The sequence below is a fragment of the Euwallacea fornicatus genome, chromosome 30 (genome assembly GCF_040115645.1).
Source record: "Euwallacea fornicatus isolate EFF26 chromosome 30, ASM4011564v1, whole genome shotgun sequence".
Lineage (NCBI taxonomy): Eukaryota > Metazoa > Arthropoda > Insecta > Coleoptera > Curculionidae > Euwallacea > Euwallacea fornicatus.
The window spans coordinates 2,804,325-2,817,313 of record NC_089570.1 but is presented as its reverse complement, the minus strand read 5'-3'; the positions used below and the strand labels follow the sequence as shown (position 1 = coordinate 2,817,313).

The 12,989-nt window shown below is 34.9% G+C and overlaps 3 protein-coding genes across 3 annotated transcripts in view; 1 reads left to right on the top strand and 2 right to left on the bottom strand.

Annotated features, from left to right (window-relative positions):
* Window positions 1-1,171, bottom strand: part of LOC136347805 (homeotic protein empty spiracles-like) — a 34,152-nt gene extending 32,981 nt beyond the window's left edge. The window contains exon 1 of the mRNA XM_066298109.1: window positions 408-1,171. Within this exon, the coding sequence (XP_066154206.1) occupies window positions 408-948 (541 nt within the window). The 5' untranslated portion in view covers window positions 949-1,171. The remainder of the gene's footprint in view (window positions 1-407) is intronic.
* Window positions 1,172-10,646: 9,475 nt separating this feature from the next.
* On the top strand, window positions 10,647-11,303 carry EMC6 (ER membrane protein complex subunit 6). Its single transcript, XM_066298442.1, has 2 exons — window positions 10,647-10,940; window positions 11,072-11,303. The coding sequence occupies exons 1-2, from the start codon at window positions 10,820-10,822 to the stop codon at window positions 11,281-11,283; spliced, it is 333 nt and encodes a 110-aa protein (XP_066154539.1). The 5' UTR covers window positions 10,647-10,819; the 3' UTR covers window positions 11,284-11,303.
* A 192-nt stretch (window positions 11,304-11,495) lies between these two features.
* On the bottom strand, window positions 11,496-12,889 carry TBC1d7 (TBC1 domain family member 7). Its single transcript, XM_066298441.1, has 4 exons — window positions 12,480-12,889; window positions 11,951-12,425; window positions 11,767-11,896; window positions 11,496-11,707 (listed from the first exon to the last, which is right to left on the bottom strand). Exons 1-4 carry the CDS (start codon window positions 12,673-12,675, stop codon window positions 11,606-11,608), a joined length of 903 nt encoding a protein of 300 aa, XP_066154538.1. The 5' UTR covers window positions 12,676-12,889; the 3' UTR covers window positions 11,496-11,605.
* Between the last annotated feature and the right edge of the window lie 100 nt (window positions 12,890-12,989).

The window sequence follows — 12,989 nt, the reverse complement described above, 5'->3', positions numbered from 1 at the left end:
TTTAGCTATTTCTACATTTCCCCAAAACTTCAAAAGCTAAAAATTTTTTGGCAACGTTGTATGCATATGGAAAATTAAAAGGCATCAGAAATGACAACCTTTTTCTCATTTCACCAACTTCGTATGTATCACTATTTTGGGTAGGTAGCCCGAATAGATAAAGGAAAAATACTTTGGGCACTTATCTAATGCGTACGAAACTGCGAAAATGATCATACTTTACCACACTCATTGTCGTTCAATCAACTGACAATCGGTGTGCGGTAAAGCATTAGTTTTCGCACTTAACTTTTCACATGCGGTAAAATATGATGGCCCGCAGGTAATTCGCTGTTCTGGTTTAATCGATTAGCCAATTTTGATTAAAACTTCTTCAACTGAAGTCTGGTATTAAGGTACGCACTTACCGCCGGGAAACCTATGAGGGAATATCCTGCCATGCCGGCTAAGCAGCCAAGGATACAACGGATAGCTATCCCTCGGAGGGGTGTGTGTAGAAAGAGGTGATGGTTGACCCGGGAACCCATGCTGCCCACCACTCAAGGCGGCAGCTAGCGCTGCCCCCTGAAAATGGGCGGCCAAAGCAAACGGATGCTGTCCCGTGTGATTATGAATCATCTCCGGTTGCAAGAACCCATTCTTCGCCACCAAATTCGGGTCATATGTGGGGTTCGGTCGTACCAAACTATGCGCCGGTATCCCTGGTACCATTATTGGCGGTTTCGGAGAACCCATTGGAGATCTTTGAGGTGAGTAGTTCTTTGGGGAACCGTTGAGTCGCTGCTCGGCGTCGCTCGACGGTGATAACGGGGCCGAACTTTCGGAGTAATGCACTGGGGACGTTTGAGGACTGGTTCCGATGGCACCCCCCACGATCGAATCGATTGAGAATCCGATTTTCGGTTTAGATGGCACAGGAAGAATTGGAGTCGGTGCCAAAGGCATCATGTTTAATTGGTCCGAACTTTGCAACGAAACTATGCACCACTGTCGCCCGCAAGACTTGGTCCTTTATCGAGTTAACTACGTATCAACCACATGTTCACCCGAATGTACTACGCGCCGCACCGCTGTCTAATTGACCGCATAAATCGGATTTTTATAAACGTTTTAACTGTTAATATAGTGTTAACGTGCTACCGCTATCGAAACTCTCGAGTTAATAAGTCGAGTAACCCAGCAACATGGTTAATCGGCGTGGGGGAACGATGGAGGAATGGAAAAGAGTGGCGATGGGTGGCGCCCTGCCCTGATTGGGCGGCAGCTGCAACACCTTACGCACAAACGCGGACACCCTATTGGATGGCGCTCCTAACCGAAATGGCATTAGGTGACAAGTACGGCCCTTTATTTTCACCTCTCCATCCAAGAAGAAAAAAACTCGTTTAACTCCATAAACGATGGGATATTACTTTTACGATTTGTATAAGTGCAAGATAAACAGGTTGGCGAACAATTTGCCGGAGTCTTTAGAAAATAACATGCCCCGCAGTAACTATACGTTTGTTTTTGTACGCAATTAACGACCGTCCCGCCTAGTGGTGCGCGCGCACCTGGGCGGGACCTGTGGTAATTTAATTTATTTAATACCCCCTGTCAACTACAATATCTCCGGTTTTTATGGCGAACGTTTTATAGCTATAATGGACCAAGATCTGATTTAATTATAACAATGCTGTTTTTTCCGAGACGATTAAGTGCCTTTTTCGTGTCGCATTTGCTGTAATTATCATTTTAACTTTTTTATGCATTTATTTTGTTTGAATTTATATTGTAGATAACGCCAGTAAATTAATAATATTAATTAATTCTGGGAACCTACTTGATCTACGGTTTGTCATAGAAAAGCATTCCCGGAATATAGCGGCACTGACACGATGTTACCAATATTTTCCGACTTCTACCTCAATATAAAATATAATACATTTAGGAAACGTTTTATAGCGGCCGCTATATGGCGTCACTGCTTTCCTATAGGAAACTTAGCTATACTGGTAACACTCACTCAATAAAGAGACTGACGTTAGTCAGTGGAAGGTGCCTATTTGCAGACCTATGAGAAATGCACACCTATACCATCCATAACTTTGCTGTCCCATTAGAAATTTCTTTTCGCAAGTATGTAAGAGAATTGCTCTGAAAATGCGTTAATTACAGCCCTGTTTGAAATTTTTTTCTCAGCCGTTAGAAATTTATGCCGACCATTAGGCTAGTATGCAGGGTGTGCACATAATATTCACAAATTTGATGAAAATCGACCAGGAAATAAGTTAATTGTGGTCTTGGAAAACTATTAATGTTTTGCAGAGCCGTAACTTTCCTGACCGATTTTCATTAAATTTATCGAAGCTATCACACTAACAAACCAGTGAGAAGGAATTTCTAACCGGTCAGAAAAAAAGGCAAATTGAAAATGTATCGGACCATAATTCGTTGATTTCCTCAGCGATTTTTACAAAATTTATATAAAATCTATTGATTAATCTTAACAACAAGTCAAAATCTTTAACGAAACAGCAGATTTCTGTATAATGTCTGCTTATGGGCCGCAAAATTGCAACAAAAAATTGTCGTTTTCCCTTCATTGGTAAAGGGTGTTCGTATACCTAGCTGTAGGTATTCAGACACCCAGGTAAGCTAAAAATACATGCCAGGAAAGATGTGAATTAAATATTGTTTCTATAAATAATGCACCATTATTAGCGTATTTAATAACGTCCGAAGTCCGTTTTCTTGACTTTTTTTATAATCGAATAACTACCTATTAATGACGTAATAAACTCGTGAACCGCAAAGTCGTCATAATCCCCATTCTTCTGTTATTTATGAATGCCATGGAAATTAATGACAAATGAAACATCGCTGTCACTGTTGTGATTCAAAACGTGTTGGCCTTGTGTGTTTTATGTCTAACTTGTGGTTAATTCAAGTAATATTATTATAATTTACGTATTATAATTATGATAAACGCACGGTAATATTCGAATAAAAATTGCGGCACCACTGTGTTATCGCTCTGCTGATATTCGCCGGACAAAAGTAGTTATAAAACATTCAGTTTTTATCATCTGTTATTCATCGCCTTCTTCCAGAAATACTTCCATGACCACTGCATTCACGCGACTCTGCCAAATGAATTATTTTATTTTTATTAAATCCAAAAAAAAAGTTCGATCTTCTTCAAGGACAACAAGGAATACCTGCACTCGACGGAAAAATATTGTTACTAGCTCGTATACTAATGGGCGATTAATAACGTCTATTCAAACGTTTGCCTCGCTCGCGCTTTAGGTCGTCTTGATTATTAATTGCCGTCATAAATACACTTATAGGCTAAATAACGATAATTACAAAAAAATTTAAGTTTTGGCCAAAATGCATATAATTCAAAATCCTATACAGGACGTCTCAAATTGTACGGTTAAGGTGCTCAAATTTCATTTGTCTTTCCTTCTATAGAGCCTCTTCAGTTTTTGAAATATTTAAACGGTTTTTTCAAGATACCTATGTAATAAATTACTCTTCGATATACGTAATTTTATAGCATGGGAACAGCTAATTATTTAAAAAAATCTACGAAACATTACAAGATATTAAAAGAAACATATTATTAAAACTATTGCTGGAATGTATCGAGTGACTCTAAAAAATTTTAACTGCTATGATAAAACTTCTCTTATTTCGAAGAGAACTGAACATCATCTCACTTAGTACATACTTTCTATATACCAGTTTTTGATTGTAAATATTTCAAAACCTGTTCAGTTTAAGTGTAAGAGATATTGTGCTATGAAGTATTATTAGAATTGACCGTATAATCCAACCATTAAGACACCCTATACCTTCAGTGATGTAAATAACAAAATACCGTAATGTTTCTATTTAACATTTGGTGTAACTCTTACAGTTTCCTTACATACAAACCACCTTGTGTGCATAGGTGCATACATCTCAAAAATTTTCACCATTCAAAACCATTTTCCAATGCTATAGGCTCACAGATTGCTCTTTTTAATGTAAATTCAATTTCTCACAAAGTTGTCTACTCCGTATTTTTTTCATTTAAGCCAGAGTTATCCATCTTCACATCACTAATTGTTAGTCGCAAATGTAATTCTTGTCCGTATCATATGCAAACAAATTACAGTTATGACTATGACTTATAGTAATATGAAGCTGGATAATCCCAGCCTTACACTGGAGTTTACATACAGGATTGTAATTTATTATGGAATATAACAAAAAATTGTGTTTGTAATTTGTAAATAAAATATCCCAAACATGACGACTTAGTTTCGTTTTCTACACATTTTGAAAATATTTAGTATTATACAGAATGAATAGAAAAATATATCGCTTTACTAGGGTTATATTTTAATGTATTGTTATTTAACTGAAATCATACTATACAGAAATTATGAATGTATCCTGTAATGCAATTTTTGTTGACAAAAAATTGTTCATATCTTACTGAGACAAACCTATCTAAAATCATTATCACGATATTCGTGTCAGTTTCCCTCTCTTTTACACTTTACTAGTCATATTCTACTGTACGTAGTAAAGTCATTTAGTTCTCATTTTATTAGTATGAATATGGTGTTAATTACACGAAAGTGACAACGAAAGTGTTTATAATGACCATAAGCATTCTTTGTATAATTTATTATACCTATTACTTACATTTTACTACGATTTTTTGTAAAACGGTCTTTAAGGAATGTAAACCGTGGGAAAAACGAAACCGCTTGGGATCTGTGTATAGTGCTATTTTGCTTTGTTGATTAATTTCGAAATTACTCCTTTCTCCCTCTTGTCCTTTACTTAATTAAATGTTTTCACAACAAACAACATACCTAATTCTTCTAAAGGGTTGCTCGCTTTAATGAACAAAATACTTTGTAAAATTTATGTCTCATTATAACGATTTCCGACATTGTAAGTAAGTTGGTACATAATCTGAAGTTTCCACAAAATATTGCAAGTTGTAAATCCTTCCGAACACAGGTAGGTCTTTCGCGTATATATTAAAAGTTCCTTTACCTTTTTGTATATCTACCTACTGATTTCATCAGGCAAATAAATATACATAGTGATTAAAAATTCTGTGCAAAGAATTTAGGTGCGTCTTTTTGAGTTAAAACGTTTTTCCTATAAACATGGGTCCACAAATGCTTAGTTTTCGATATTCCGAGCATTAAATTATTGTCGTTATCAAAATTCATAATAAGCTATAATAACGTAGTTTGACAATTCTACTCTTTTCCTGTCGAATTTTTCGACAATTTGGTTTAGCTGAACGTTCATGCCATTTGTCTGATTTTGAAAATTTCAAAGTTGATTCGATCACATTATGTATTGTTAAATTTCAATAAGTTTAGATATTTTTTACGGACCCACGTTTAGAGAAAAGAAAATGTTATTTTCGTTTTAAAAATGCGATATTAAAGTCTTGGGAATGAATTTTGAATTACCATCATAATCATCATCAAAAGAGGGTACTTCAGAATAAAATTCACCCTATATAGGAACTATTAAATAGAATCTTTCTATAGACTTAAATTTTCTTTAACTGATCTTCGCTTTTGAAGCTGATCTGTTAATAGCCCAAAATAGGATGCGAAGTATCATTTTTAACGCCTAAGAAGTAAAGGAACTTTTTTACTGTATAGGTATGAAAAAATATTTGAATCTGACATGAAACTTCGTCTCGGCTATGAAAGTCACTAAGGCAAGAACTTGCCTCCTCTCTCGTCTTGTTAAATAAATGGCTGATATTAATGTTTAGAGACGAAGAAATTGTCAATTCAAATTTAAAAAATTAGCAAAAATATCTAATTACTATATTCCGTATTTTAAACTGCGGGCTTCTGGTACGACTACTTAACTATTTCAGGTTTACACCCTACAGCAAGATTTCTAAGCTACATTTTATGATTCTGAACATTAACAATCCGTCCTGAAGCTGGCAAAATAGCAAATTAGGGAACCATGACATATTGGTACAATAAATAAAATTAAAAATCATAAAATTTTGATCTCGAAAATTAATTAAAAACTTGTGCCGCGCTTCGTGGGTCGTGCGAAATTGGCAACTACACACCTTTTGTAATGGAGGTAACAGAAACATCCTCTTTGTGTCGTCTTGTATTCAATTTTGTGGTCATAACTCACACCAGCGTTCTTTGTCGGCAATACTCACAATAGAAAAGTCCCCAGTGTCAATAATATAAAACACTGTCACTGATTTAAAGATTGTTTTAGCTAATTTATTTAGCCAGATGTTTGTTGAAACACTGGATGATATTTTTTTGCATAAAGTTATAGATTTCCGCGTCTGTTGTAAGGTGTTAGTTAAATATTAACACTAAAATGGCTCTCATCTTTTTTATAACACATAAATATACTTTTCGCAGAAAATCAAAATTTCTTCCATTCAATAACTGAATGTTATTTTTCATAATGGCGTATTTGGTATAGATGTGATTTCATAAATCGTCCTTAATCTCATCGAGGGTTGAATGTGCAGATTCTTTTAAATACCCCAAGAGAAAAAAAGTCAGATTTATTCAAATCTGGTGAACGTGGACGCGCTACGCGACGCCTTCTTTCTCTTGCCGGGACAACACCAAATATACAAATCTGTCACCATCTTCTTTTTTGTCCTTTTTTATTACCCATTTTAAAATGTGTTTAATCTGCCTCTGCATACCGTTACTTTATTATCTTAACCTTTTCGAATCTACTAATTGTCCAAATTGTGTTCCTTAGTTTTTTCGGCTTTTATATATTTTCAAGATTCTAACACTACACTAAATAAACAAAATTACTGAGCTACCGCTGGACAACTAAAAATTTTAAGGTCCCACCAGCACATAATTTCCCATGATGTCTGACCATGAATGATAAAAATGATAATTAATCACTCATAAGATATATTGCGAGTTAGTGTTGGTCATTGTTTTCCGTATTCCTTAATTATCGTGCACCACCGAAAACCCTTCTGTCCGTAACGTTTAGTAGCCCTGATTGGATGTCTTTAGGATTATTGATGATCAGACGGCAGATCACTTACGATGACATCAGCGCTCCTTTGTTTCCACTATCAATTATATCGTAGATGACTGCGGTATTTTAATTTAATTGAGTAGTTGTTTTGTCAATAAAATTACTTTTCGGGTCGTTACGACCGATCTGAGCTCACTGATAGCAAGGATAGTAATGCCTTTTTACCTGAACCTGCTTTGCATAATACATTCCGCTGTGTATTACATGTGTACTGCCTTGTAATAATACCCAATATACCGGATGTCCCAATAAAGTCTCCTCTTTAGCGTCAGGGAGCGCTAATGGTCTGTCGATGAATGTTTGAAATAATGGCGCATATTTGAATAAAGAATGCATCTGGTTGAAGCAGGCACTCGCTTATTTTCTTGTTTATTTTAAAGTGTTGTGGCGGGCTATTTCGCAAATTACCCCCCTGGGGGCCGCATTTGAACTTAAACTAAGTATTAGCAGCCGATCGAACGAACGCCTAATGACTATCATCGGTGATTCGTGATCTTTGAATATGCTGACGCTCACGAAGGTGCGAGAGAGAGAGATATGCTCAAGTGAAGGCTAACGAGAGGGCAGCAGGGGTTGTAATTGATTACCCGCAATTACTGTTAATCCACTGGAATCCAGAAATCACCCATTTGTAGCAGAACCCACCGGGCCCCTTAGAGTTCAGAATTAGTACCTACACCACACAGCACAAGAACAGTGAGTTCGTGAGAATTCTGAGGATATAGCTGCTTATCTTGTTCCTACTACTAATCAACGTTTTTAGTTTTAGTTGGTTTAGTTATTAGTTTCACGTCTGGCTGAAAAACCAATGAAAAGAATGTATTAATCAATAAAAAAAAGGTCGATTATTTTTTTAATCTCGTGACATGTGCCAACAACCAATTACGAACAGAAAAGTGTTCCCAAATTTTATAATAAGGCAACTAAACGGCCAATTAATCCGCGACCACAAAAAACTCTCGGGACCTGTCACTCGTTAAGCCAAATAGATTCACGGAATATTATCTGTAATCTGTTATTAAATCATTTCTGTGCCTTTCATGGCTGCCATTTAGGCTAACAAATCTGCGATGCAGCGAGCAGATAGGGCCGAAGAACGAGAAACCGGTGTTGCCCAAATTATTTCGAGAACCCCCCGCTGGTTCCTACTTGGAATAAGGGTCCAAATGCGTCTCCCCAAGGGCGTAACATGTTTATTATAAGTTTATTTCTAAGGAACCTCTAATTAAGCCTTAAATCCGTGCCTACTCTCTCAGCTCTCGCGCGCGTTATTGCATTTTACTACTTCCTACCTTTTTATATGATTTTCATCCTGTAGTAGGTACAAAACTGCTCTTAATCTCTCCTCTCATTTTGTTTGAAATTATTTGACGAGATGTTTGCTCTAATTGCTTGTATAAGTAGCCTTCTTGAGTAAACCTTCCAAGAATAGGGCTCCTAATCGCTTATAATACCGATTTCCATCGCATCACACATGTTCTCTGCAGGGGAAAAGAAATAACTTTATTCAGTCAGTCGCACTCTGATACACATATCATGATAATTACCTGTATCATAGTAATGACGTGTAACACTGTTTAATCTCAGTGGAATTTCTGGTTTAACCTTTTGCGACCCGTAGGCATTCATTTCAGATGTATGTAGGTAGGTACTCCCATAAAGTATCTCGCTAGGCTTGAAATTGCTGCCGATGGATAATAATTATTTAAATGATATCCCTTAAAGAAAAATCAGAAAGACCTCATAAGTTATGATAAATTCATAAATATGATTTAATTTTAAAATATCGGATAAGAACTGGAAAATAAACAGTATATTGAGGAGTGCAAAACTTAACGCTACTGCAATGTAATTTTCCGATAATTTTGAGAGCATTGCATTGTTACCGACTCAAAAATAATATTTAAAAACGCCCTATTTCTGTATTCCTTCATATTCTACGCGTTGCGTGCTCAACGATAAAGAAATAAGCTAATTATCCACGGCTTCGTACCATCAGTGACCGAGCGGCAATTTCGATGACAGCTGTATCGAATTTTCAGTTTTATGATTGAAACACATATACTTAAATCTGGAAATCACGGAGGCACGAGGCGGCGTTATCCTATCCCCTATCCGGCGTTGATACTGTCACACAAAACCAAAAAATCCAATCATTATTCAAATTGAGTTTGTTATTGAGATTTTACTTAGTTGCAATAACTGCAACTAAGTAAAATTTATCGCTCATTAAACACATGTTGCGAAACATCGAGATTTGAAAAGAAGCAGTCGGCACGCGAAACTAAAACCCAGCCTCTAATTGAGGCTAAGGGTGTTTTTATCGGGACAGTTGGGTCAGTAGAAGCTAAAATTAAACATCGTCACCAAGTCTTCTTTGAGAGCAATGAATTCCTAGATTGCCGATTGCCGTTTGAATATGTTTGAGTAATTTACAACATTTTTTTAATCAGGGCTCACGCCATTTTGTCCAAGTAAATGTTTGTTACTAAACTTGGAATATACATATAAATTTAAAAAAATATATAAATAAACTCAAGAAAGTTTTTATCCAGAAATTCGAATTTGTCTGATTTGTGTTTTAACCTTTGCATATTAATGCGGTATGGCACGAACACTGCGGAATTAAATGACGCTAAAATTGAGGCCCCTTAGATTCTACTTAAATTTTTATACGAAATTGCCATCTACGCTATTGATTTTTTATGATCAAGTTTGCGAAGTTATACTCATGGAAAAAGTACTTACGTTCTCAGGATTAACAATGATCATCTGGAAAGGGCAGAGTATGAATCCCACCATAAGAATGATGGTTGCATATTCTTTTTTACACTAAGTATCTTGCATATTTTACTCTTCTGCAAACGAAGAAAATCAGTATTGTTTAAACTATAGGTTATCAAATTTAAACCGTAGTGGAAACTGTCGGATTCGCCACTAAAAATATTTATCTTTGTTACAGTCAAATGTAATTAAATTTTTGAGAGCGTGAGTCCTTTCGCTATTATTTTATCAAAAACGTTTTGACATGGCTCCGTCTATACATCACCAAATTAGAAAAGCCTTCTACGGGAAAAGAAATATGTCTCTGTTTAGCAGCTCATGCCTTGCATATCTTATAGGTGGCGCAACCTATAAATAAAAAGGTGAAGTCAACAATGCACTTTTTTAAATCTAATACGCATTTCTTCTTAATACGTTGTTTAAAAATAATAAAGAATATATTACAGTTCTTTTTCACTACTATATTTAATAAAATTTGTTAAACTTACTCAAATTAAAAATAAATGAGATGCAAAACTTAAAAAAAAAAGGGACCTACACCTAAAAATAAGGGATAAAACATGTTTCGAAGTATTTGTTTCAATTATTCCTACGGAATAGGAACTTTCTGGAATCGATATTTAAAAAGAAAACTAGTTAAGCGGTAAGTAAACCTTATTGATTTCAATTTATGACAGAGGAACTTCGAATGTAAAATGAATGCAGGTGAAAATGCACATTTTATTTAAAAGCGAGCGATTCGAAAACTATTATCACCCAGCGCGTCTATGCACACGTCGAGGTCGCTTTTGGATTCTAACCTAACCCAACTTCTGAAACGTCATTCGTTCATGTGTAGTGCAATAAAAATGGTCGAATAATTGAATTGATTTTGTAATTTCTTTTAATAACATTTGTGAGAACTAAGAGAAAAATTATCAAAATCGTAAGAACATAATTTGTTATATATCACGGCCGCATCGGTGTAATGTCTGGTAAAATGAAGCAAGACCCTTCTGTGGCTTATAGTGAATCTGCTATTAGAAACAATTTAGCAGTAGTCGAATATTGCAGAACTTCAATGGCTGCTCTTTCAGGATGTACTGCAGGTATTTATTTTAAAGAAGTAACTATCTGAATGTCTGTACAGTAATTTTAATTTATGTAGGTCATATTTATTACTGTGGCCAATAACTTACAATACCCATCCAATGAAACATAAACCAACTTTCTTTTTTAGGTGTATTAGGCCTAACCAACCTACATGGAGCCCTATTTTACGTTTGTGCAGTCACCAGCTTGTGGCTCATGATTTTATATAAAGCTGGCTTCTCAACTTGGAAGAAATATTTTATATCTCGTAAATCACTTTTAACAAATGGCTTTTTTGGACAATTATTCACTTATATCTTGTGTTGGACTTTTATTTATGGCATGGTACATGTTTATTAATACAATTATTAATTCCTGCATATGTAATTTTTTCTTCTTTTCGTACATTTTAAAAACAAACAAAATTGAAGTAAGGTGAAAAGTTGGAACTTTGAAAAATACTTTACCATCATTACTAAAGGTACTTCAAAGGAAGTTATCTTTCAATACCCTTATCTATGATGGTCAAGTGTCTTCCCAGTTCTAACATTTTTGTAATGATACAATAGAACCATTTTGAAGATTTATTTATTAATTTTCTTACTTAATTTAACACTATTTGAAATTGGGACTATTCATATTTTTTACATCAAATAATACTTAATTCCTAAAAACACCTATTTTAAGTTCCCTTAGGTTTATCATGCCCAGTCAAAGGGCTACAATGATGTAGCCACATATCAACAGTTTTATTCACAATCACATCAGAAGTTTCTTCTGGAAGCTGTAAAACAATTTTTTCTTTAATATTTTTCTAAAAAGATAATTTACCTATGAACTCACCTTTTTAATAGCCAGTGTTACAGCAATAGGATCACTGATCTTCACTTTTCTATGTTTTAAAGTCATCAAAATAGCTGCTACTAAGTATGCCAAAATCTTATAAGAGCCCCTACATACTTTGTCCCAAATCCTGAATTACAAAGATATTTTGATTGAATTATATGTTATTAATTGAGAAACATACTTTATCAGGTAATTATCATGAATTATTCCTGCAAAGCAACAATCAAACCACTGCAATAATGGTAAACTATCTAAGACAGAGGCACTTTGCAAAGCCTTGTACAATTCTGGGTCTTCTTTTTCTAAAATGGCATGTGTGATCTCTACAAACTTTGGAACTTCATTTTTCATTTTCGCAATGTTTTCATAAAACTTTTTTGCTATCCAGTAAATATCCACATCATCATCAAAGAAATGCATCAAACACTTGACAATTGCTGAAAAACTGATGACTCCTTCATCTTTTTCATACAGCAAACTTAGGTCGAATAATAGATTATTAGTTTGAATTAACCACATTAAAATGAAGACCTGAGATTTTGCTGTTTTCTCATCAATGAGGCGCATCACTTGCAATGTGTGATGCAAATCATTAAACTCTTGTTGCCGTTGATTAGTAACAAAATTGTGTAACTCAACTTGTGCTGGTATAACTCCTTGAAATAAATTCAATTATCCACACCAAAATTGAAACTCCTTTATATACCTACCTAATAACAGTTTATATAAGAAACTCCTATAAACATGAGGCACAGTGAAGCGCAAACAAAACTGCTTCAACTTCACTAGGTCTAGATGTTTCTCTTTCAGCAAAATCTCTAAAGACTTTTTTTCTTCCACATTTTTAAAACCCACTTTCTCATAGTAGATGGAACGAAAATTTCTCTCATCTGTACTCATAGTCATAATATTTGGAAAACAATAAGAAATTTTCACTACATTTCCAAATACAGTTCAATTTGGGTTCATAAAGAGAAACTAATAAGTACAAGTTATTTGTAGGACCTGAATTTAAGACCAGATGATTTAGAATAAATTCGAGATCAAATCCTACTGTGGAACAGAAGGGAGTCAATGAGCAAAATACCGAACCGTGATTCCAAAATATATTTTAATTTTAATTTTGAGGTTAAAAAGTATTGTCGAATTGTTGTATTGATGATTGCCTAAATCAGTTCTTATTTTCTACTACCTTTGACCCTTAGAAAGTTATTTTAGGG

Coding starts and splice junctions, on each gene's coding strand:
- EMC6 (XM_066298442.1), top strand. CDS start 10,820: ATGTCTGGTAAAATGAAGCAAGACCCTTCTGTGGCTTATAGTGAATCT. Junction 10,941..11,071: donor TCTTTCAGGATGTACTGCAG/GTATTTATTTTA, acceptor TTTCTTTTTTAG/GTGTATTAGGCCTAACCAAC.
- TBC1d7 (XM_066298441.1), bottom strand. CDS start 12,675: ATGACTATGAGTACAGATGAGAGAAATTTTCGTTCCATCTACTATGAG. Junction 12,426..12,479: donor CTTATATAAACTGTTATTAG/GTAGGTATATAA, acceptor ATTTATTTCAAG/GAGTTATACCAGCACAAGTT. Junction 11,897..11,950: donor CATGATAATTACCTGATAAA/GTATGTTTCTCA, acceptor TTTGTAATTCAG/GATTTGGGACAAAGTATGTA.